Here is a 26,937-nt window from a genome sequence, read left to right as displayed (position 1 = left end):
GTGCTTGCTCCGTCTTCTGAAAAATTATATATTCCTAAACTGTCTGCTATTGACTTCTAATTCTTCAGCCCTACTCCAGACAGATTTTTTGGCAATCACGAGCTCGTTCGCTTTCACAAATTTATCACTTCCATCTCAGATACAACATATTCAGGGTATTACGAAAATTTGTCACAATATTTTGGGAGCAGATTCCTCACATTAAAATAAGAAAGAAGTTTATATGGACCTGTAGTCGAAAGTGCATAGTTTCGTAGTTATAGGGTGCCGAAAACTTAAAAGAAGTGAACTTTAAAGATCCATTGTTCGTACTATAAGACTGACCGTAGTCGGGTCAAGACATCAGTGAGGAATTAGTGTGTGATCTATCCAAATATCCATATTTCAGAACCTCCGGTACTTGCACCTTCATTTTTAGGGAGGCTGTTTGTTAGTATTTGATCACTCTCCACCTACCTCTCTAAAAATTGTTGTGCAAGTACTGGAGCATTCTTAAACATGGATATTTGGATACTTCACATACCAGTTCCTCAGTGATCTCTTGACCAGACTGCGATAGGTCTCATAATAGTGGAGCTATGATCTTTTAAAATTCACTTATTTCACATTTTCGACACCGTATAACTCCGAGCACAGGTCCATATGAACTTTTTTTTCTTATTTTGATATGAGAAACCTATTCCCAAAATATTACGACACATTTTTGTAACACCCTGTATAGTAATATAGTAAATTCGCTGCCTCTTTTATATTCTTAAATCACCTTCTTCTAATGATTCTGTTACCAACTCTCTGCATGGTACATAGTACACACAAAATCGCAAATAACTTGAAAAAAATCTTGTATATCCCCTGAAACAGAAATATATTTTATTTCTTTTGTTTCTCTAGTTGTAGCACAACGTCTCCGTATGATAAATATGAAACCGTTCATCTTTCATTGAAATAAAGACATATACAGGGCAGACCATTTACCTTGATACGCCCTCGTAATTTTTAAATTAATAGATAATTTCGTACCATGCAAATATCAATACGGGAACATTCTTTGACACATTCTGCAATACAACATGATTAACAGTGTTGCCAAACCAACATAAAGTTATAGTTTTTTTTTCAAATATAATACGTCAGGTTATAACATATTTCAAATATACATGTTGAATAAAAACTTATAATAGACACTTGTTATTTAGTGTTTCAAACTAAGGATATCACAGTACGACAAAGGTAAAAAACAACCTAGTTTTAGAGACTTCTACAACAGTAATAACGGAAGCAAGATGGATTAGTCAATGCGCATCCGAAGTATTTAATTTTGTGGAATACTACTGTCATCATATGATGAGTTTCGTAAAGTGAATAGGAAGTTATAAGAGATTGAAAGTTAGACTTTCTTCAAAGGACTTTATTTCGAAAAATATTTAAATAGCACATCCAATTACGTCAATGGTTTTCAATACACATAAAGATCATAATGTCATTTACAGCAATTTGGTGTCTCCAACCTTTTCGAAAATATGAAGAAAATGGTAAAGATCGCTATATTGCTTAAAATGGCGCATTCCTGGGAACTTTTAAAAATAATTGTTGATTTACTTTGCTTCTACAATATTACAACAACATTTTCTGGTATGTTAATTACAACAATTTTTCGGAATTACATAATTTTATGCAATGTTGCAAACTTTATCGATGCTTACCATATCTTCAGAACGGTTTGAGATATCAAATTGCTGTGATTCGCATTTTGATCTTTACATCGATTGAAAACTATCTATGTGCTTGGATGAGGTACTTATTTCAACAATTTTTTTATTAAATAAAGAAAATACAAACTTTCAATCCCTTGTAGCTTTGTTCCTTTTCAATCGAAATTCGTCATTTCATGATTATAATATTTGACACTAAAGTACTTTGGATGCACATAGCCTAGTTGGGTTATTACTGCTGCGGAGGACTCCAAACCTTGATTCTGATCCTATAGCGTCCATAATGTTCGTTTTGACGTATTATTTGTTGCATGACAAGTTTGATATTGTATGATTTTGTTTTACACGTACATTTAAAATATGTAATAACCTAATGTAGATTTTTTTGAAAAAATAAACTTTATGTTGGGTTGGCAATACTGTTAAGCTGTTGATATCACAGAGTATATCTCGTGCCAGTCACTATAATCTCCTGTCGATATTTGTATGATACGAAGTTTCAACGCTTTTTATCAATAGGTTTAAAAGTTAGAAGAGCTTATCAAGATATATACAGTATATTGTTTTGTTTTGTTATAGGGAGCTTTATTTATGCTCAAGAAACGCTATTTTTTAAAATTAATTCTTTGCAAAAATTTTTGATAAATCTTTAGTAGCACAAAGTAGTTGTATTTTTAATCATTAATAACGTTAATTTTAACATAGAATTAGTGTTATAATTACATGTTTGTTTTGACGTATTATCTAATGCATCATTCATATATACAACATGAACAGTTTATATATTATATCTGTTAATCTCACTGTTTCGATAATATTTTTCTTCGTATATTTTTGCAGGGCGGAAGTATGCCTAATACAAGCAGTAGCGTACCATTCCTACTCTCGTCAAGTGTTTCGAGCCTAAAGTCTCGTCGGCCCTCGGCCTGTTTATCAGGCTCTCAGGGTTCTGGCCTATTGCAACAGCTAGGCTCGGGCATGGTAAGACAATTCACACTGGGATATCAGCACCCGGGCAACAGAAGGTCATTCTCTGGTAGCAATGTAAGGATATGTTCATTGAACACAAACATATTCATATGTTATCTGTTTTTAAAGAAACAAAAAAGGAGAAACTTCCATGTCGTAAATGTAACCAATGTGTTTTTTATTCGTATGCTTTTCACTTATTGCTTGGAATGCAAATTGATCGTTTTTCTTTCAAGATTTCTACTTGGATTCAATATTCCTTGTAGAAATGTAATCATGTGTTCTAATAATGTTGTATTTTGTTTACGAGATTTTGTGAATTTGTATAAATCTTCAACCCAGACCGAAATAAATGTACCAGGTGCTGTAACCCAGGTAAATGACATATATTTTAAAATCATAAATGACTAACACTTTTGTTCAATCTATATTTGTTTTAAAATGGCATCCCAATTTTAAAAAAAAAAATATCGTACACAACTATAGAGTTCATACTTCATTGGTTAAACTATAAAAAAATGTTCAAATTCTAATATTTAAAATTGAAAGCACTTTAGACGTAGACTGTAGTTACGATTAGACAGTAGATTTTGAGTGCTAATAAAAGAGGGAGAGAGACATATTAAACGGTTTGCAATTTTGTTTCTAAAACGTATGTGTTATTATGATATTTCAGGCTTATAAATGCTTATTTCAAAGAAACATTTTACTGTTAAATATTTAAATAATTATTTAACCAATATAGCTCTTAACCAAATTGAAATATAAAATATAATTACTCAATAATAAATACACAGCACTAATTATTCTAAACTCAATTTTCTTATCTTTAAAAAGATATAGTTTTGTCCCCAAAATTCAACTATTATAAAACCTAGTGGAATTGACAGTATTTAGCAAGTGATTTACTACATTAGACCCCAAGCCACGTCAACCATGGTACATATTGAATCAAAGGTCAAAGTTGCAGTTTGCTCTCTTCGTTGTTTTATGGCTAGAACACATGCCTTTGCTGCACAATATTCCGGTTCAATTGTAAGTGAGAGACAATAGAACATATTAAAGTAATTCAAATTCCATTTCAAACTGTAGTCCTCATCCTATATAGCTTCGTTCCTGACAAAAGTCGATAATGTAAATGAATTAATGGAAGTTGTAGTGTGTCGTTTGTCAATATTTTTCTGTGTTTTCGGATATGGAATATAGAGTCATATCAACTACAGTTTACGAATCCATATATTTGCATTTCTATCATAAATATGTGTATCAAAAGTCTCAATCTGGAATAACAATTTATTGATGAAAAAAGTCATAATTTTCCTTAAAGGTCTACTCCTCTATCTAAAGTCGCGTGTATTCATCTTCCTCGAACAGGAGAACTAGGGGAAAGAGATGTGTGTCAAATGCTCGGCTGCCTATTTGACGACATTCTACTGACAGCCATAAAAGATACAGAAAATAGCACAAGTAACATGAATGTAACGTCCAGCAGTCTTTTGCTACATTTTCATATACCGTACTAATGAAACTTATCAAACAAATAATGGCATTCACTCTAAAGTTATTCCTGCAGTCCGTATATTAATAACAGTAATTTTGTTCAGTCCAGTCTTATTTGCATAAATCAATATATATATATATATATGTGTGTGTGTGTGTGTGTGTGTGTTGATTTATGCAAATATATAACATTGTGCAGTCGTCAAGTACCTCTCATTTGTCCTCTATTTCTGAACTGTGTGCAAGGAGTTGTGTATCCATCTGTCGGAACGTTTGCTACATACTCAGAAAATACAGTTCATTTATCTTGAATACTTCTGATGATAATTGATTTATTAATGATTTAGAGGAAGATATCGATAAAGTGCCAAACCACAAACAGCAACTCTGACCTTTGATTCTTTTACCACATTGATAGCGGGGATTGGTCACCTGATATACTATATTGTAGTAAACCTTTAGCTGAGCATTGTGGAATTCCACTCTATTTGATCTTGACTGAATTTTGACGCCGAAAATTGTATACCCTTTGAAATTTTATTTCCCTTTCATTGTTTAAGTTATATTTAAAAAAAAAAATCAAGATTTAAAATATTTTATTCTGCTTTCATCACTAATATGTTAAGCACATTAAGGAACCTTGCTGTGAAATATTTAATTTCTTTAAATATATATTCAAAATACTAATGTACAAGTAGTTATCAGTCGGTGCACTTTCAAAACAAATATCTGTTTTCCTGTTTTAAATAATGACTAACAATATACACAATTATTTGTTTATTTGTGGTTAATAACTTTGTGTAGCAAGAACTTACATTAAAACAATGTTTGGTGTGATATCACTCTTTCACCTATGTTTTCAACTGTATTTTTTTTCTACCGCAAAATAACACATAATACCAAACTTAGCTGATGTTAACGATGTTTCCATTTTTACTGACATTCATATAATACGGCCTGAGATTCACTTTTTGTATTTGATATGAAGATGATAAACTATTGACATATAAGACATACCTTTATGAAGTTTGTGCATTTTTCGTTTTATTCTTTTTTCATTTACCTGAAATTTTATATATTTCCAAGGATTATGTGAAATGCATAACTCAAATAATCTTTTATATTTCAGATTGCCGCTTATACAGGGTGGAGCAGAAGAAACGCATGTTTTTTAAATCGCTAATACTCGGCGACGAGTAGAGGTATTGGTTTTGAGTGACCATTGGCAGACAGCTCAGAAATGCAGCTTCAGTCGCTATGGAGCAATGGAGCGTAGAGCATCGTGTGTTCGCGGTCGAGTAGTTCTTTAGAAACAATGATTCTGTGGTCACGGTTCAACGTCTTTTCGGTCGAATGCTTAATGTCGAATGTCGAGGTACAGTCCCAGATCGAAACACTATATTCCGATGAGTTGCAGCATTCAGAAGTACTGGAAATGTGGTGAAAAAGAAACCACCTGGTCTTGCCCGTTCAGTTCGAACTCCGGAGAACGTAGACAGAGAGAAAAGGGCAGTTCTTGCTGGTCCGCTAGGCGACAGGTTGTATCGCTGGGTATGTCACGTCGTTCGCTTCATCTCATCTTACATGATGATCTCAAATTTTACTCGTACAAAATAATGATTGTCCAGCAACTAAGTGAAATGGATTTTGTGTATCGCAGAGAATTTTGTAGCATAAAGGACGCTATTCTTACAAAAGATGCAGATGTCCCAGTATTCATGAGTGATGAAGCCCATTTTCATCTGGATGGTTATGTTAATATACAGAACTGCTCTGTGCTCCAAGGCTCCATAGCAACTGAAGCTGCATTGTCTGAGCTGTCTGCCAACGATCGCTCAAAATCAATACCCTGCTCACCGCCGAGTACTAGCGGTTTAAAAAAAGAAAACATGCATTTCTTCTGCTCCATCCTAGAATACAGAAGGCTTATAGGAAAATGATAAATATTTTTGTGAGGTGGTAAAGTTGATTACTCTGATGATAGAATCCAATTTTTTTTTTTAATATTAAATTCTGAAATTTAAGAAGTTCAATCTGACAAGTAAAACACTTTCACCAAATTCCACATTTCCCTCTATTGATAGTTTGCATGATGAATAAATACAAAATAGAGAAAAGCAATGCCATTCCAATTAAGAGAATCTTCTATACTACTATAAGGTTCATTCCTATCTCATTCTTTAGGTCACTTTAAAGAATACATTTAAGATACTTAAAATTCAAAATACTTAAGATGTGGAATGTAGTTAATTGACAAATAATTAAGTCAATAACGTACAATTAAGAAAAGAGGAAATGAGACAGTAAGAGTATTTCTTGAGTTTTATGACAAACAGAATTAAAGAGTTCATCAGTCTCGCATACCACATATTTAAAATAAATTTAGTTGATTTTGGTCCATACATGGAATTAAGATCATCGCTAAAACTAGAAGTAGACTAGAAACTATGATAACAGGCGATACTGGAAAGGAAGTATTGTAGTTATTGGGAACTGTTTAAAATAGTGCTCGTATTTGCAATGCCCAACAGACGATATCCCAGATATATTATAAGAACAATTTTATTTTCTGAGTAAAGGGAAATACGAACTCTGTCACTTAACAACCTAGTTGTTCCTAAATCTATGTGTTGTGCGTAAGGATATAAACTCTTTGTGGTAATGTATACCGGTTGTTACAAAAAATTATCACAATATTTTGGGAATAGATTCCTCACATCAAAATAAGAAAAAAAAAAGTTCATATGAACCTGTGGTCGGAAAAGCATGTTTTCGTAGTTATAGGGTGCCGAAAACCTGAAAACTGAACTTTAAACGTTCATAGTTCCGATCGTACTATAGGACCGATCGTAGTTTGGTCAAGACATCATTGAGGAACTAGGATGTGAACTATCCAAATATCCGTCATTCAGAACCTCCGATACTTGCACAATCATTCTTAGAGAGTCTATTTGGGAGTACTTGATCACTCTCCACCCACCTCCTTAAAAATTGATGTGCAAGTACTGGAGCATTCTTAAACATGGATATTTGCATAGTTCATATACCAGTTCCTCAGTGATGTCTTGATAGGTCCCATAGTAGTGGAGCTATGAACTTCTAAATTTCACTTGTTTCACGTTTTCGGCACCCTATAACTCCGAAACCATTCACTTTCCAGCACAGGTCCATATGCACTTTTTTTTTATTTTAATGTGAGAAATCTGTTCCCAAAATATTGTGACACATTTTTGTAACGCCCTGTATTCTACAACAAAAACTTATTTTTCATTCGCACGATAATCTACACTATTTGAACGTTGGAGAATAAAGTCAATAGATTTTTATCGGTCAATAATAAAGTCAATAAATTTCTAAAAGTGTCTTCCCATTTTGTACCTTATAGAAAATAAAGCATATATATTAAAAATATATTTTAGGAATATATATTTTTTAAATATAAAATGATAAATCGTATATTTGCAAAATCGCTTTCGGATGCACCAGTTTTCCAAAGACATTTACACAGGAGTAAAAAATTGATCCCTGTAAGATGATAAGATAATATATTTGATGAAATGATAGTCCATCTTTCCATTCAAGTGGTTCTTTAGAAACGTTGTGCATTATAGTGCAAAATTACATGGTTAAACGTGCTATCATATAGGACTCATTTTTTAAAAATTTGTTAAGTCCTTTATTTACAATGTTATTCAAAGAGGTTATATTGACTGACCACACAAAGATTAAATTTGTGTTTTCTTTCAATATGAGGAGATTCTTTAAACTATTAAGCCACAAACTAGTGCAATATCCAAATCTAATTATCCCTGAACTATGGATCATTTATTTGTTTTTTGTTCAATTCAAAGGGACCATAAATATAATGGAAACATTCCTTGAAAGCATTTTATAACCTAAATCTAAAACTAAACTGTATATAAGAATTTATTAAAGAATGAACAGATGCTTGTAACAAGGTTTTCGCTCACAACGAAGCCGTCAATAAATTCATATCGAAAGCTTGTTGTGCATTTTAAGAAAACTGCAGAACAGATGATGTGCTAAAATCAGTAAAAGTTTTATTTATAGTGTTGCAATTACTGGAAATATGTCATGAATAACTTAAACACTTATTTGTATACTTCTATGCACTCTTAAAATTTCTAATATATTTTGTCGTCTTGAAGACGTTATTCGCTGTGTGGCAAAAGTTCCACGTCAAGTACGTTCCTCACGGGTCATAGAGCATCGAGTGATAATGAACTATTACTTAAATCACGTGATGTGCAATCTATCACTGTATTTAAAATTATAGTGTGTAAGCATTTTAAGATAGATATTTTATCTTAAAACAGAGTTACTTTTGCCAGGCGGGACAGTTAACTACATCGCGCGATTCAACATTCAATCTTATTATCTTGCAATTCAAACTCACATCTCATTTTTGCAATCAATTTAAGCGTTTAAAAGGTATGAAATTGATTTTCTCAACACTATTCTTTTGAGAATAATTGATGCTACCACCAAACAGAATATTTATCATTTCTCCTGAAATACCTGCATAGAAAAATGTATTTATAAGTTCACTAAGGTATATAGGAAAAGTATGTCACAGCAGATAAAGTACTTGATGAAAAAGAACTCTTACAGGTACAGGGAAAATAAAGCATTCTAATACATATGTTTGAACATCTTAGGCGCAAAGTACCCTTGGCAAAGTCATTTTAAGCGTCGTGTTAGGAGTTGAACTAACACGTAATGCTAGCTTTTGTATTTAGAAACACGATAGTGCAGTTGGCAAAGTTTTATATCGAAAAATTGCAGCCACGACTTTTCCGCAGAGTTGTCCAGGAACATTAGAAGAAACTTAGGTGCAATAGTATTATCTTGAATGTTACCTTCCTTATGACCCAAGATGTTTAGAATAAACATTGCCGGGAGAAGTGGAGATATTTTACTCCCACTATTCAACTAACTGATCAACCAAGAAATATAATTACAGGTACAGATAGGTTAGCAGAAAATATTGAACGACTTGAACACAGAAATTTGTAGTTCTGCATATATTGGGTTTGGGAAGAAGTGTTTTTATATTTTTGCTGTTGTTTCGATTTTTTGTCATTTTTTGCCTCTATTTTTCTTTTCATTGTATAATTCTTTTATTATTTTAAAAGTTTTATTTTATTATCCTTTAGAACTCTAAATTTTTAGTAATATTTTGAGCTGTATATAATAACGGCTGGGGGTAACATAAATAGTATGTCAAACTTTCTAACTTTCGAACAAACTTAAAAAGAAGGAAGGTTCAACATTCCCATGCAATTTAATGCAATAACATACCAAGAAAGTTTCTCCTGCCATCTGTAGAAATATTCCAAAAATTAGTTATTCCCTACCTCCATACTGTTTTGTGGTTTGATGCCAACCGATTCCATCTAATAACTAAATTTTATTGGAAATGGCACCAAGCTGCTCAATTCTTTATTATTGCATTCAAAAATGTTCATTTTTGTTATTTTGCTTACTTTGTTTCTCTCTTTAGTAATGTAACACTCATTTTTAAATTTCATTTATTTTGAAAGATAACATTTGAATTCTACTTTGAGTTGTTTGAGAAGTCGTCCAAATATTAAGAATTATATTAAATACATTTTCCAAATTCTTGTTGAAGAGTTTGAAGGATAATTCAACTCATGAAAACAATAAAGAAAGTTAAACTGAAGGAAAGTAGAAACGGCTTCTTCGTTTTCATGTTATCAGCTTCACAAAGTGCAACGTTATGGCTGAAATATTAATGAATTTAAAGAGAGTTGGCTTCAAAAGATTTTATTTTCACTTAAAGCTGTATACCCAACTCAGAACATTTTGGTTGCTGCCTAAGGACGTTTCCATATTGACACATCTTACTGGATAGATTATTTATTTATTTATTTATTTATTTATTTTACAATTGTTTCCTGAACTTTTTAAACTTTCTGCACAGGAACTTAAACTTTCTAATCCAATTCGAAGTTTGTCTCACATTTTCCCACGGAATTCTCAACGATTGGCTTAATATGCTTACGTCATTTTATCTGAAAGTCTTTGTTGCCACTTAGATCGAAGCAACCTCTAGAAATGCTTATGCCGTTTAAACTGAAAGTGTATTTTGCCACATTTTACGCGACTCTTAAATCTGAAAGTAATTCATTTTAAAACTGCTGTCATTTGTCTCAAGGGTAACATTATCCTATGAAACGTTCAAATATCAATTATGAAATACGCTTACTGATGTAAAATACATTGCTAAAGTTGAAAGGAAATAGGCAAAGCTATTCCAATTTTTTTCTTCGACTTTACATCACAATTCAAAATATATAGAGTATAAAACATTGTATCCAGTATTATAAGATATTTAACATGACATTCTATCATCTGCTGTATATCATAAGATTTCTTAATGAAGTTCTAACCGTGTCCTAATCACGTTCCCTACAACATTTTGTGCCTAAGATGTTATATGCATCTGTTAGCATGTTTTAAAGTTCATGTACCTGTACTTGCACTTTCCTATCATTGCTTGGAATGCAACTTCTATTATTGAAAATCAGAACACCATGAAAGAGTAAAATATTGTCCAGTATTCTTACAAGATCGCAATAATTACCGAGCTCCCGATGGGCGAGTGGGTCCAAGCGTGTTTTACTATAAGTCTGGCCTATTCTATCCCCGAAGAGAATTAATTCATGGGTTCAGATCAAATGATGAATTAAATATCTACTTCTCATGTAGCCTTTGTCACGTTAAAAAAGTAACTTTAAACAAAGACTAGGCTTATATTCTTCTAAAAGAACGTAACTATTTTCAGTTATCGAACGTTTGAAGAAAATGAATGAAATAGTTTCAGGTGTATTTACAATCGGTTTACCATGTTCTATAGAGCTTCAGAGAGGAAATTTCTAAGCAGATAAAATAATTACTTCTACAACAACAAACAATGTCATTCACTACATCATGTCCTATGCTCTGTGTCTATATCTTCCATATTCGAGGTCAAAGTATTAATGGTTTATTTATTGTGTGGACACAAGTTGAACATAGCAACTATCCTTTAATGAGAAGATGTAGAACATCATTCGCATATATGGCATTTTTTCTCTTGCAAAGAGATTAAATATTTCAAAGGCTAAAAGTGAGGGAATATAGTAAATGCCCATCAAATTTACATTTGCCAGGAAATAACATAACATCTTCAGCATTACATTGCATAAATTTTTCAAAAGCATGATGATATACATCTTGAAATTATTCAGAAGATTTAATAGATTTAAAGCGACGCTAACATAATCAATAACATGGTAAAATGCACTACAAGTTCTCAGTAAAGACAAAGTGATGCTGGAGGATTTCTTTGACTTCTGTATGATGGTACATTTCGAATATATATTACGTTACCAAAGCGTTACCAAAGAGAAAGAATTACTTAGAGGTAATCTATTTCCTCTGTGATGTGCCTGGAGAGAAAAGTACTAATCTTGTTGGCAAAAACTTGTTGACTAATCTTGTTGGTTATTACGACAAACCATCTGTCGCTTCTTTGCATCTGACTCACGTTTTCTTTTCTTGCCTAAACACAAATTCTGATTCACCAGGCTTCAGACTAACCGAAATTTTTGTTCTTATTTTCGGCTACTTCTTTTTACTGAAAGTGCTTTCAACTCAATATGAGCCATGAAAACGTAGTGAGGAACGCGGCGGGATAGCTATACACCACTCAAACAGGCGTCATACGGAAGTTATTCTATCAATGGTGGAACCGATGCACAGTGGGCCAGAATCAGAATCTGACTGGAAAAAAGTAGTTTTGGCAACTACGTCTAATCTACATTCGAACTGCACAGTTGTGTTAAGTAATAAATAAGGTTTCTTGCTGCGTATCAGTAAACACGGATAACAGCATATAGTGGCGGCAGCAGCACTTCAAAATTGATAGTTCATTATCTGTTTTATAGCGCGCTGAATTGGGGTAGTATGAACGTAAGGTTTGCGGTTTAATTGCGCATGTGAAAAGGCAACGAACGATCGCAAAATAAGCTATGAGTAAAGGTATGTATATGTACTAGCTGTTTGACTAAAGTTTTGATTGATTGGTTTACGCTGCTGTTCTGTAGAAGCATTTCTAGAGAGTCGTAAGTATTCATGTATTGAAGAACTGCTATTGGAAATTGGAATTGAGATTTAAAAATGTACGTTCATGTCTGTATTGAGATCTTTCGTCATGATGTAGTTTGATATATGTATTTCGAAATACAGTTGTGATCTACTGCCCGTTCTTGCCCGATTTTTATATTTATCGTCTTTTCAAAGTTAGGTGTAGCGAGCCGGTTACGCTCTTCGTGACGTGAAGAATCTGTAATAGATATTGCGTTCTAAACCATCAAACGAAGCACTTTATAATTATGATACAAACAGTTATGGAATGTAAATTCTTTCTGTGGATGTTCTTCGCAGTGTGAGAGTGACTTTAAGTGCCTTCAAAGTGATTTCGAGAAGCGTTAGAAGCTGTGTAATAGAATGACTGATAATTTTTTATCCAAATATAATGATTGGTTGAAGGACATATTATGTTCTCTGATAAAGTATTTACTGATTTCAAAATGATCTATTGAAGCCAAGAGCATAGGACTTTGACAAGCAAATCAGGTAGACCTAGTAAACTCTTCGAAGATCCGGAAACAAAGCCGAAGAAAAAACTTGTACAACCACTCGTTACAATGCATTCTGAGTAAGAGCTGGTATTGGCTACCCAATGTTCATTGAGAGCTGCTGGAAAAAGAGATGCCGCGGTTGTCTTAGGAGAAATCACTCAAACGACACCTAAGGGAGCAACGAAAATCAAAAAGGCTTATCATTCGCCAAAATTCTCTCAAACACTTATTCTCCGGATGAAGTCGTGGCACTTATTATAGATAACAACTTAACAAAAAGACAGTATGCACATTTGAGACTAGGTGCAAAGGCAAAACATTGTGACATATATCCGTCGTATAAAGTGGTGTGGGAAGCAAAATTAAAGCGTTATCCCAGAGAAAAGAATATTATAGTAACTGACACGTCAGCCGAAGATAATTTACAAGCAATAGTAAATCAGACAATTGATCGCATCGTGATTTTACATGAAGATTATATTAAACAGTGCATCAAAGATGGAGACATAATGAAATTAGTATGTGAGTGGGGTTGCGATGGAAGCAGTTGTCATAATGTATATAAGCAGAAAGTTGAAACAGAAGATAAATTGAACTAGTGGCTCAGATATTTTTGCTATCTCCTTCGTTCCCTTACAGTTGTATTGATGGGGAGGTTGACAAAGCAATTTTGTAGCAAAATCCCAAACCATCGTAGCCTAGATTTTGTCGACCCATTTAATTATTGTGCCAGAAAAGATAACTGAACTGTCGAGAAAAGAGGTATGTTCAATGGAAACGCCAATACGTAATTTAAAGCCTACTAATGTACCAATCCAGGAGAAGGAAGTAAATGATATCCCTAAACTTGTGTTCAAAATAGTGAATGGGAAGATGTGAAACTCTGTTACAGAAACTTCCTCCTCAAACGTACTCCTTGAAGGCACTTAAAGTCACTCTCACACTGCGAAGAACATCCACAGAAAGAATTTACATTCCATAACTGTTTGTATCATAATTATAAAGTGCTTCGTTTGATGGTTTAGAACGCAATACCTAGTACAGATTCTTCACGTCACGAAGAGCGTATCCGGCTCGCTACACCTAACTTTGAAAAGACGATAAATATAAAAATCGGGCAAGAACGGGCAGTAGATCACAACTGTATTTCGAAATACATATATCAAACTACATCATGACGAAAGATCTCAATACAGACATGAACGTACATTTTTAAATCTCAATTTCAATTTCCAATAGCAGTTCTTCAAAACTTGAATACTTAGACTCTCTAGAAATGCTTCTACAGAACAGCAGCGTAAACCAATCAATCAAAACTTTACTCAAACAGCAAGTACATATACATACCTTTACTCATAGCTTATTTTGCGATCGTTCGTTGCCTTTTCACATGCGCAATTAAACCGCAAACCTTACGTTCATACTACCCCAATTCAGCGCGCTATAAAACAGATAATGAACTATCAATTTTGAAGTGCTGCTGCCGCCACTATATGCTGTTATCCGTGTTTACTGATACGCAGCAAGAAACCTTATTTATTACTTAACACAACTGTGCAGTTCGAATGTAGATTAGACGTAGTTGCCAAAACTACTTTTTTCCAGTCAGATTCTGATTCTGGCCCACTGTGCGATGGAAGACGTGTGCGTGTGCTGTCCTCAAAAAAAGACTTTGAATGGAATTAGGATTCTAAAACTCCAAATAAGTAATTGTAATTTTCCCGCTTAAAAATATTTTTTTCCGAATGTATGACGTATTGTATATCTTGAAATGCCCTTGTACTTTTTCAAACTAATAAATACAAAGCACCCAAATTTTGTACCGTGCAAATATCGGCAGGGAGATATTGTTTGGCATACTCTACAATACCACTGGATTATCCAACATAAAGTTCTGTGTTTCAAATAGCATTCTACGTCAGGTTATTACACACTTCAAATTTTCATGTCAAACAAAAACATACAATTCCCCACTTATTGTTCAGTGTTGCAAACTAATGACTCTACAGTATCACAGACGTCCGTTTTTTGGAGACCTCTACATCAGTAATAACAAAAGTGAGACGGATGGGGCAATGCAAGTTCAAAGTACCTTAGTTAAGTCTTCCAAAACCATCTACGTAATTAGGTGTGATATTTATGTAAGTAATTTAAAGGAAATTTGTTACTTACCAAGATATTCTCTAGTGAGAAAATCAAGCACTTTGCAAACATATCAGAGCAACAAGCTAGTTCCGTCTTCAATGGTAAGGTAACAAGAATAAAAATGGATGAAAGAAATGTGGTATAGAAAAAGAAATACATACCACCAAATAAATATGACGTGAGAGATGGATACTAAAAACATCTAACGCGGCACAGTCGACGAAAGAAAACAATCAGAGTTGAAAGAAACGCAGTGTCTCTGCTACGTCACTATTGCCAGATCCAAAATATGCATCGAAGGTAGATAGCCAAGTTTTATCAATGTTCCCGAAATCCAGATTTAAAGCCAGTTTACATTTATGAATAAAGAATGATTCTTTAATCTCCCGTTTGCTTTTCTTATCTTTTTTTTTTTTTTTTCGTGAACCTATCACTTTAACCTGTCTTATATTGTGTGTATGTTGTTTCAGGTGAAGTGACTTTAAATTTATTTTATTTATTGGAGGTGAATTTTAATATATCTAAATACTTCATTGAGATATAGCCTTTCGAAAACAGTAAAATTTTAAATCTTTTGCAACTTTGTTTCTATTTGTTCGATATATCACAATCATAGTATTTGGCGCTAAGATACTTTGAAGTTCCGTTGCCCCATCTGTATCACTTGCGTTATCACCTTTGTAGAGGCCTTCAAAATTTAAACATTTGTGATGTTTATAATACTATAGCTTCCTTAGTTTGCAACACTAAATAATAATAAGTATGGTATTGTTTGTTTTCTTTTAATTTGTAGTTTTAAAATGTACAATAATTTAACTTAGTGCCGTATAAACAAAATACAACATGAAGGATTTCTGGCAAAAAACCCATAACTTTAAAAAATTAAAAAAGAGTTAGAGGTGGCAGCATGTAGTGTACAGCATTACGCACAGGATTAAACAACCGATTTTGTCAGAAACACCACAAGTCGTGCTCTATAAGTCTCTAAAAACACGGCCATTTGGCAAAAACTACAAATCTGGAACGTTTCTAGCAAGAACACTCAGAAGTTGTATAGTTTTTGAGAGCGATCTGACAGAATATTTCAAAATGGCTGCAATTTCTTACAATGGTGGGCGTCTAGGCCACAAGGAGTCATTTTCTGTACTTTAACTCTAAATTTTTTGGGAAGAAGTATGAGTTATTCTAAATTTTTTGGGAAAAAGTATGAGTTATTCTAAATTTGCCTTATAGAATTTGGTGGCGATCCGACGAACAATTTGAAAATAGCGGATTGTTTTCGAAATGGGGGGTATACATCCTCTGGGACGCCATTTTCAGTTTTTTAATATGAGGTACCTAGTTTGTAGGCTCACTGGTATTAATATGCATTGGAGAGTGATTTAATTCATTTGTGTGGATTCATTTGTGTGAATACTCCTGTGACTTTTCCATCCTCACAGCCAGATGATATTATTCGGTATCATTCAATTCGTTCCGATACAATTCCTGATGCCTACAGAATATTTAGATGCAAGATCACAAAATTCGGTACTTATGGGACGAAGATATGCGGTTTTTTCACTTCCCAACATTGATTTTTGTCGTTTATTTTTATTTTTATTTTTTCGGAAACCCCTCAACTTTAATATTGTTTGGTAACATTATTAATCAAGTGATACTACAGATTATGTCAAACACGTCTCTTTGCCGATATTTGCATAGTACTAAATTTCAGCGTTTTATTATTATTTCTATTATTTGTTAGCTTAAAAATTACAAGGATGTTTTAAGATGGTTCACCCTGTATATCATACATGGATGAATCATATAAACATAGACAAGCGAACACATTAAAAAGTTAGCCGTAGGATTCTAAGAAAGCTAGAAGCTCTGATGTCGATAACCCAAACACACTAATTACAATATCGCTTGCTTTCCTCTGAAGTATTTGCACCCTTCAATAAGCAAATCGCGGAAACGCTAGAATGTCAATGTTAGAACTATGGTCTAAGTGCCGCCAAGATAATTGTTTTGGTGATCTTGAGTGTTCTCTGTACTTTCCACGTGCTTCAATATGAAAGAGTTTACGTCGTGCGTATATTGTTGCGCAAAAAAAAAAAAAAAAAAAATCTTAAAAATCACTCTGTATAGGCACTATAATGACAAAGAATGTCTATCATGAACTCTTTGAAGTTGTCAGTGCGTCTTACTTGGCAAAAACAACCATTCGTTCGCAAAGCGGGAAAGATTGGAAATTATTGGAAAGGATATTAGTAATAAAATATAAATATTTTTCGTGTGGTATCCTTTGAGTGCACACGTTTCCAAGTGTGAATTTGGTTTCATTTACCCGCACAGTCAAGTTAATGCTGAACGGTTCTGAATCAAATTTGTAGGTAATGGTTTCAAAGATAAGATAGAGTGCCCTGCCATCCATCTGTAAATAAACGGTCTTCATTCTGACCAACAACATACGGTATAGTTCTTAAATATCCTTAATAGTTCAGTACCGTAAGTTGTATCCAATACAAGTAGTGAGCTTCAAATAAAGGTAACTATAATGTAGAAGCAAACTATCGTTCTTTCGACTAACTCGCGTATTCTAGAAGTTTCAAATGATAAAGCTAATTAGTTATAAAACATCTTGAATATTGCACATCAGCAGAATAAGTCAAGATCTCGATCTTATTGCCGTGGTAAAATGCCAGAAGCAGATTAGAACAAAACGTTTTCTAAGGTTGCTAGATATAATTACAAATTAAATTAAATTGGTGCCTAATGCTTAAGCATATTCTAACCGCTCCTTCTTGGTATTCTGATTTTAAGTCATTAAAACATATATATGAGTCATCCAGTTGTGTAACGGCTCTTGTCCATTTACTACACATCCCAGAAAACTTAGAAAAAATGTAGGATCTGCAAGTTTCGTAGAACTGGAAATACTTCAGTGTGTTCATGTGAAAAACTTGAACACCCCAAAACATTTCCATTTCTACAAAACTCTACGATCCATCGGTTTATCTCGGTAGACAAGAGCCGTTTTCGAACTGGACGACTCATATATCTAATTCGATTTGAAAACCATTTAATAGTTGAAAAGGACATGCCTCTTAAAGTACCTAGCTGATATACAGAGTGTTCCAGAAGAGTTGGTCAATATTTTAACAAAATCCTTGGATCATATTTATTTTTAAAAATCTATAGTGATATTTATAGTGATAAGAGAAGTGTTTTTCACCAGACGACTTAGTGCAAACTAAATGTCAGGTCCATTAACACTTAAGAATATATGACGCCCTAAGTGTTGGCCGTTTATTGGACAATCATGATCAAAAGTTTCTTGAGAGTTATAGACTGTATTTCGCTGCTAAGTATGAAGAAACTTTTTACTAAAACTACATACTTCGAGCGATAAAGGTACAATTAATACTAGAAGTATTCTCAACATTTGTGTCAACAAATCTCAACTCCTTATATCATCCTAGCTATAATATGATGATATTTTGTACTATATGGTTGGTTAGGTTATGAATTCAAATTGCTAAATCTTTTATCGTGTCTTCTTCAGAATGTCGTGCGCGTGATATCAATCAATGACATTATAGTTCTTTCAAAATAACATTTTTCTGCTTGCAAAACTGTTTTAGACACATTCAAGAAAATAGCCTGAGAAGGCCAATTTGATGTTAGCTTTCTTCATTTAAAAATATATTTATAGATTTTCATTTATTTATTTATTTTCGTACAATAGCTACGAAATATGAGAGGAAGTTCCTCATACGTAAATGATAAGCGTTTATTCATTTTAGTTGGGCAGATGCCTGCTGAAAATTCTTGGTATAGCTCCTAGATTAAAATGTAGATCCATGTCTAGTCTAGCCATGGTGCTTAAAAGGAAAATTAAATGCTAGTAACAATAATATTCAGAAGCAGAGACATATTATTCTTTCCATCATTTAGAATTTCGTCGTTCAGTTTCTTCTTGCAGTAAAGTGAACAATCTTAGCTGTAGGTTCATAAAATGTTATGTCTATTACATCTTGATCCAAGGGTTCTGTGTCATCATATATTGACAAACTTTCCAATGACACTCTTTATATATACACTTACATTTACATGAAGGTGCTGTAATGTAATTGTTCATGCATTTGTTACTTAATTTGATTTGGTAAATTGTTATAGTTAAATTATGATAAAGTTCAAGTTTACTAATAAACTTCTGTTCAAGTTAGTGTTTATTTATTTTGTTGCATTTCCTCTTCAAGAAGGAACAAATAGGAGGAAATTATAAAATAATTGTTCCTTCAGAGTAAAATTACTTTCTGCTTTCATTAATTATCTATACTTTGTTACTCCTCTAATTTCTATTATTTTTCTACTTCTCGCTTCTTTTACTTGTATCTGAATTTTCATACAGTTTATCATATATGGAGAAATATTGAACATATATAGGGTGTTTCAAAACAACACCGACAATGCTTGGGAGGCGATTCCTGACACCAAGATAAGACAAAAAGTATAGATCATTCTGGGTGCACAAATGCTTCCTTTCGGAGTTATACGCTGCCGAAAATATGAAAAAATGAACTTTAAAGGTCAATAGTTACTATGTCAATAGTCAATAGTTACTATGTCAATAGTCAATAAAACTATGGGACCTACCGTAGGCGAGTCAAGACTTCACTTAACGACTAATATATGCGCTATCCAAAAATACACGTTTCAGAATCCTAAGGTACTCACACAGCAATTTTTATACAGGGAGTTTGGCTATGGGCATGTAATTTGAAGTACTCTTTAACTACCTCTATAAAAATTGTTGCAAAAGTACCAGAGGATTTTGAAACTTGGTATTTGGATAGGACATACATTAGTTCTTAAGTGAAGTCTTGACCTGACTACGGTAGGCTCCATAGTATTGGACATATGAACCTTCAAAGTTAATTTTTTCATATTTTCGGCAGCCTATAACTCCGAAAGGAACCATTTGTGTACCCAGGTTGGTCTATACCTTTTGTCTTATCTTGGTGTCAGGAAACACCTCCCAAAGGTTGTCGCTGTTGTTTTGAAACACCTTGTATATTTAGCCTTAATTCTAATGTTGATCCGTATACTGAATCTTCTATTAATTGTGTCCTGCATCATCAATTCTATTCCGTTCTAAGGAGAAAGGAGAAGTTTATGATACCTTGAACCTCACTGTTTGTAACTCAAGTAACTTTTTGCCTTTTTTACTAAAAAAAAATTGTGATCGTATATAAGAGAACCGTTTTAATGTATGCAGTCTTGAGTTTGATTCAATTTCGGCACAAACACACACCGTATCGACCAAGCATTAAGAAACAATGGGAGAGCTGCTTGGAATAAGAAGTAGTAAACTCAAAACTAAAACGCCAGACACAATAACGCTATTAGCAGATACGCTCATCATACACAACTTAATTAAACGTGTGCCATGTCGTTGGCAGTAGCTCTTAAGAGTCTTTAAAGTCAGGAAGTTTATTAGTAAATTAATTTTTTTAAAATTTATTTATGAACAGATAAAGATACGGTACGATGATTAATGTCAAATTGATTTCTAAACAATGAGCATGAAGCACTGGTAGGTGTTTTAAGAACATCGTAGAAAACTCCCGTTGTTTGACAAAGTACATGAAAATTTTAAAAATGAAGGAGGTTCCTTTAACTACTCTATTTCAGTTTAAAACTTAGTTCCAGAAATGACAAGCAGAACATAAGACTTCTCGATCTTAACTACTTCAAAACATGGAGTGTATTGTATACTGTTCTCCAGTATCATTTCTAGTTTGTTCCATCTACAAAATAAAAACATTACACAAATTCCTATATGATAACTATTTTTATACTAACAATGCCTAAATAGCTTGTTTGATTTACAATAAAACTTTAGGTAATGGTTTTATAATCGTTTAGTAACATTTAGTATTAGCCTTTCAATACGATACTTAAGTCTCAACTGAAGATTTGAGTGCTAATCAGTACTTTTAAATTCTATAGTAGGAGTTATTTAGGAAGTATTGTATGATTGATTAGTTTCTTCTTAAGTGGAACGTTAAGTAAATAAATCTCCAATGTTACTCCTAACTTTTACATTCTTCAAGTTTCTTAATTAAAATGTCAGTCAGAATAGGAACTATATTTTTAATTTCTTCTTTCCAGGCCCGTATTTAGGTAAGTGCTATTCTGTGTTCGAGCACAGGGCCGCAGAATTTTGGGGGCGGCAAAATTTTGATTTTTTAAAGATTCACAATAAAGTAGTATTTAAAAGTAGCAGCCCGCAGAGTCCCAGGCAAACGCGAGAAAATATATTATTGTGTTTAATTCGCTCTAATTACTGTAGTTACTAATCAGCTAGATTATCTGATTATTTTTAAAAAGTCATCCTCCCCCGCCGCACCCCAAGGGGTGAGGATGAACTTGAACATCATGCAAACTGATACCATTAACTCAACCACCCCAAACACTATGAATTCAACACTAATATTGCTCATTTTCGATTATTTTTAAAATGCCCCCACGTTATTTTTATGGGGGCTTTGCATCCCATATTTCAGCTCAGGTGTAACTTAGGGACCTGGAACAGGTCATTTTGATCATTTTTCTGAGAGCTTTAAAACATATTAAAATTCTATCTAATATGGTTCTCGAACTTAAAAGCGCTATAGACAAACAACTTAGGAACTAATAGAACGCATTTTCTCCGGACTGTAAATTAAAACCTACATGAATAAATTACATGCCAGTATTGAGACAATGTGTCCCCAATGGATGAGTGGCAAAGCTCGTTGCCTTGTAATCAAGGGGTCCCTTGTTCGATTACCGGTGGGGACACAAGTGGTTCGGATAACAAGTTAAGCTCTAGGTCCCGTCCTTAGTACGTCATCATCATCCCATGGAAGGCAATGGCAAACTACCATTGGTTCACCTTGCTTAGGGACCTTCGGATCAAACAGCTACCTTGGGGCAGAACACCACATCATAATCATCACTGAGAGAATTAGGTCATTTAAAATTACGTTGTAACTTTTGTAACTTGTCATACTTAAACTGCTACTCAACAAGAGCTAATATGTTTGCAAAATCACGGCTTGTTTCCATGTTTGAAACATAAGTTTGTGCGGAAGGCGGCAAATTATTTAAGAGCACAGGAGCGCACAATATACAAATACGGGCCTGCTTCTTTCTAGTAACATGTTAACATCAGCTTCAGATCACCCTCAGTGACATATGTTTTGTATAATGAAGACCAGTTTTCATAAATACTATCCAAATTCTATGTATGTAGTTAGTCCAATTATTTAAGAAAAATCTTCTGTTTTAAGTGAAACATGTACAGTAGATTTCTTGATCAAAGTTCGTATTTCTGTGTTAAATTTATGTTTCGTGTGTGTACTATCTATCCTTTTCACTCCTATTTTTAAATTGTATTTCACCAATCAAAAATAAACTATTTGTTCTGTCACTCTTTAAGATCCACATTACCTTGTAAATCAAGTGCTTTTAGTAATAGTGAAGTTCTAATATATTCATTTCCTCTTTCTGTACTTTTCTATTATGTCAAAATTAGGAAAGTCTATTAACTAACAAAATATATGACAAATACATCCCTAGTGTTTAGAACAGAAAACTTAAATTGTTCAGATATAACAAGGAAATAAGTTGAAGAAAACAGGATAACGATTAAAAGTGAATATTCACATAGAAATACAGATGGAAAGAAATTCCAAGCTTTTTCTTAATAAAATATCTTGTACGCTAACAAAAACTCTTCTGTTTACACAAGAAAGTTTTAGGCTTTGTTAGTATCATGTGTAACGTAATTTCTAAAAACACGTAAGTTGTAATTATAAATGTCGTAATCTAAAATGGAAAATACATGTAGAATGCCATCACTTGAACTATGTTGTAATGTCTCCTTTTCACTTAATATTACGTCATGCTATGTTCTTTTTCTTGCAAGTTTGCCGTCTTTTGTGTACATTAGTCTACGACAAAATAATAAGTTTCGTACTCCGGAACACGTACCATTCCAAGTCTTAATAACTTTTTAATTCTTACTTGTTATGAACTTTAGTTACTATGAAAATGTGACGAAATTAAAGTAGTACTAATTTGTTCGGTTTATTAAAGATCTTGTTTCTACTTGCTTGTATTAGTCTGTAATACTGATAATTATCTCATTTAGGTTTACGAATTACATTAAATTGAAAGGATTTAGGGTTTAAATTTCTGGGTTTTCGGCATCTACGGCCATTTAACCCGTCACTTATGAGGAATGACGTCCTCCGGCGAGCACAATATCCGGGGAAAGGGAAGGAAGAAAGGATTGAAGGAAAGAAAGAAGAGGCTGGGACATATAAGTTAAGGACCATCCCGGTATTTGCCTGGTGTGAATGGAGAAAACCCAGGGGAACCTCATTGAGGATGGCTGACCTGAAAAAGCTTTTTATACTTTTTCGACCGAGTACCCCTACCGGGAATCGAACCAGAGACCAATTAAACCGAAAGATCCACTATACACTTTGATATATAAGACCAGTTATGGCATTTACGCAATCATATCTGCTATGTTTTATACCGGAAAAATTGCATTTGCGTACGATAGTTTATATTCATGAATATAACGTTTTGATTATCGTAATTGTATTTCGAAGATTGCAATAATTTACTTCATAATTGAATATAACAACAAACCCATTGAAAAAAAGTATTATTTCAAAACTTGGCAAAATGGTCTTTTTAGAAAAAAACAAAAAAAAAAAAAGTAAAGCATCACTGACGTTTAGATACACAGAGAGAAACACAAAGGAAATCTAAGAATTTGTAATTCACCTCATTACTTGATCCGACTTACGGAGTTACCACGTTTCAATTCGTTTTCCATCCACTAGATATCGCAATTGAGCATAGATCATACGAAAATTAGGACAAAATAGATTATGGCAAGTGCTACAACTTATAGCACAGAATTGCTATTAAATCGCTAATAATGACAAATATACAACATACGGTACAATAATTACCAGCAAAAGTATCACCCTGAGAAAACGAGAGTGAATATAAAGGTTTTTTTTTTTTTATCTATAACACATCTGTGAATAATAATGTTAAGAAGCCTAAAATGTCATTTATGCGTTCTATTTTGTGAAATAAATGTTTGTTGTTTTGTAATTTGATTATCCACCAGTGATCTTAGTGTCTTGTCTGTTACTTCTTTCCTTATATATGTTATTTACTTCTTTCATGTTTATCTATTTTTCCTCTTTGCTCTCTTTCTTTCTTTCTCTCTCTCTCTCTTTTAAATGTGTATTACATGTGGTAAATTTTCTGTAATTGTTTTTTACGTTTTTTTGTAATGTTAAATACCAAAAAAGAAATATTGCTTTTTTCTTTTCTCTTTCCAGTACCAGCTATTTTCAGGAAAATCTTAGATCTTCAATTCAGGACAAAATTTGGACTGCAAGGCAAAGAAATATATACATATATATACATGTACATATATATATATATATACGTATATATGTATATGAATATATATATTGTACGTATTACATGTTTACACTTTAACTAAGGCAATGCTATTTGATTGCAGTTGTACATCCTGTAAACCTAAATACCGGTAGAGAAAGCAATCATACGCAAGGTAATTTTACTGGAGTAATTACGGAAGATTAGAGAAGAATCTGCTTCTTAGGGAAGAATTGATGGCAGAGATTAGTAAAGCGAAACTATGAACATATTTAATGATTATATTTAATACATTAATATGAATACGAAGTGTACCTGCAGTCAAAATTCATTTACAAAGGTGCTGCATTTAAGTGATATAACGGTGATAGCCACATGATTTCAACAGATCTTTAGCATGTATTTTAAACATAATGTATTGCAAATGAACTACTGTATAAATGTAATTTAGAATACGTTTAGGTGTTATTTCTTCCAATAATTATACCGCTGTTTAATGTACACTGAAAAGAAAAATGGGAAAGAATACTGTAAGTATAATGTTGATTGTTTATAAGTACATATGAATATGACAGGTGACAATGATGTATGTGTGAGCATATATACCCTATAAACATGCAAGTATAGTTCGAATCATGTTTTTCGTTCAAAAACATGATTTGATACATCGAGTTCACGTCCATAGTACCGGCCTATGCACGTTACTAGAAAGCTACCTTCAACTTGTTGGTTATTACTTAAGAATTAATGAGAATTTTCGAAAAATTTTCGAAGAAAAGATCCCTTATTACTCTAGGTTAAAACCTAAAACATGATAATTTCAGAATATTTGTTTCATTTTCTTGCCACAAATTTTGTTTTAAAACATTTGGTGGTCAACAAATTGTATACACACCCAGTATGTTTTTCTTCGATAACCTAGGAATGAATGAATGAATTTAAGTAGTCATGCGATAGTTAAAAGAGAATTATGTTCTGTTTACTTTAAAAAAAATGCTTAAGTCGCTCCAATTCTTATTTTCGTAATAATATGTGGAAGTAGGTGCTTACTTTTACTGGAAATTGTACGCAATTATAAAGCGTTTTAATTCATACAAGTACTGAGCATGGTAAATCTGGAAAGTCTGAGAATAAAATTGATAATTTGAGTTTTTTTTACTGCAATTATCTTTCTTCATATTTTGTAATCCCTCGCAATCATTTTCTGGACAACTTCTTCTATGGAGCGTTCACACTTAATATAATCATTCAATCTTATCCGTAAAAAGTATCGCTTACGCAAAATGTGGACCCTCAACAAAGATGTTTGATAGAACGGCGGCAGGTGAGGTTGTACCGATATATAGCATGCAATATCTAAGTCGGGACACTTATAAATAGGTTAAGTTTTGTAAACTCACAAGTTTGCGTATTACAGTCGCGGTTAAAAATTAATAATGAGGTTGCATACTAAGATTGAATGTATGATCTGGATGAAACTTTCGACTGAGTGATTACACCAATCAATGTTAGCGTATTTTCTTCTTTTGAGTTTGAACTTTATCATACGTATGCATCAAAATTCAAATTTTAACTTTCTTTTAACCTGTATATATATATATGTCATATCACTAGTAACCAATATTGAATTTTAGCTCATGTGATAGAATGAAGATCCATTTGAAAAGAAAAGAAAAAGAAAACATTTGATATGGTCTTGGTTTAATTATATACGCAAGCTAGATTTCATTCACTACTTACTCTATTACCTATCAGATTCGTGTCTTGTAAGTTAATTTCACTCATCCACTAGTTCGTTAAGTATGTCTATGTGTATGAGTCGGCAATTCATCAACGCAATTCAAATTTTATGTACGGGCAATCCTGTTTATAATAACTATTTCATTCTTTGATAAGGGTCCATTGTTGATAAGGGTTTTCTGTTTGATAAACCTGTGTTTTTACAGTAGTTGAAGTAAAAATTCTACAATTAATGATAGATTTTTGTTCCTGTTGTATTAAAGTTGGTCGAGTGAAAAGAAAATATCGTTACAACTAGTGCCAGTGATGCCCATGTGCACAAAGACCAACCACTACACTCAATTTACCTTCATTTTCCTGGCATACCTCACAAACAAACCAATACTTGTTTTTAAACTTACTCAGTGCTACTTACCTTCAATCCCATGCTCGAACATGGAATGTTTCAGTGGGCACCCTTGGCAAGTTCTGTCAAAATTTTTCCAACGATTTCTCAAAAAATCTCTTAAAGCTTTCCCGTAGTTGTTCTCTGGTTGTTTGTACTGTAGTTGGGCCCTAATAAATGTAATGGAATGATTTTATCCTTGCAAGTGATGTAAAGCGAAGATGGAAGCCATATTCCAGATGGCCGCTACACGTTCGTCTTCTGAAAATTTTCGTTTACTTTTACCGGAATTGAAGCCCTGATTATGGAATGAGACTCAGAGCTTATACAAAACACAATGACAGTA

The 26,937-nt window shown here is 33.2% G+C and overlaps 1 protein-coding gene across 7 annotated transcripts in view; it reads left to right on the top strand.

The window, feature by feature from the left end:
• Window positions 1-26,371, top strand: part of bma (SCY1-like protein bma) — a 751,115-nt gene extending 724,744 nt beyond the window's left edge. For 4 of the 7 annotated variants that reach the window (XM_081744332.1, XM_081744329.1, XM_081744331.1 and 1 more), the window contains 2 exons: window positions 2,553-2,756; window positions 24,403-26,371. In XM_081744332.1, the coding sequence (XP_081600458.1) occupies window positions 2,553-2,756; window positions 24,403-24,429 (231 nt within the window). In that variant the 3' untranslated portion in view covers window positions 24,430-26,371. Of the gene's footprint in view, window positions 1-2,552; window positions 2,757-24,402 lie in introns of those variants that run through there. The other 3 variants (XR_014128907.1, XM_081744330.1, XM_081744333.1) reach the window with 2 other exon arrangements.
• Window positions 26,372-26,937: the final 566 nt, after the last annotated feature.

This window comes from Thermobia domestica, chromosome 17, assembly GCF_964235325.1.
Source record: "Thermobia domestica chromosome 17, izTheDome1.hap1.1, whole genome shotgun sequence".
Taxonomy (NCBI): Eukaryota; Metazoa; Arthropoda; class Insecta; order Zygentoma; family Lepismatidae; genus Thermobia; species Thermobia domestica.
This window is presented reverse-complemented; position numbering and strand designations above follow the sequence as displayed.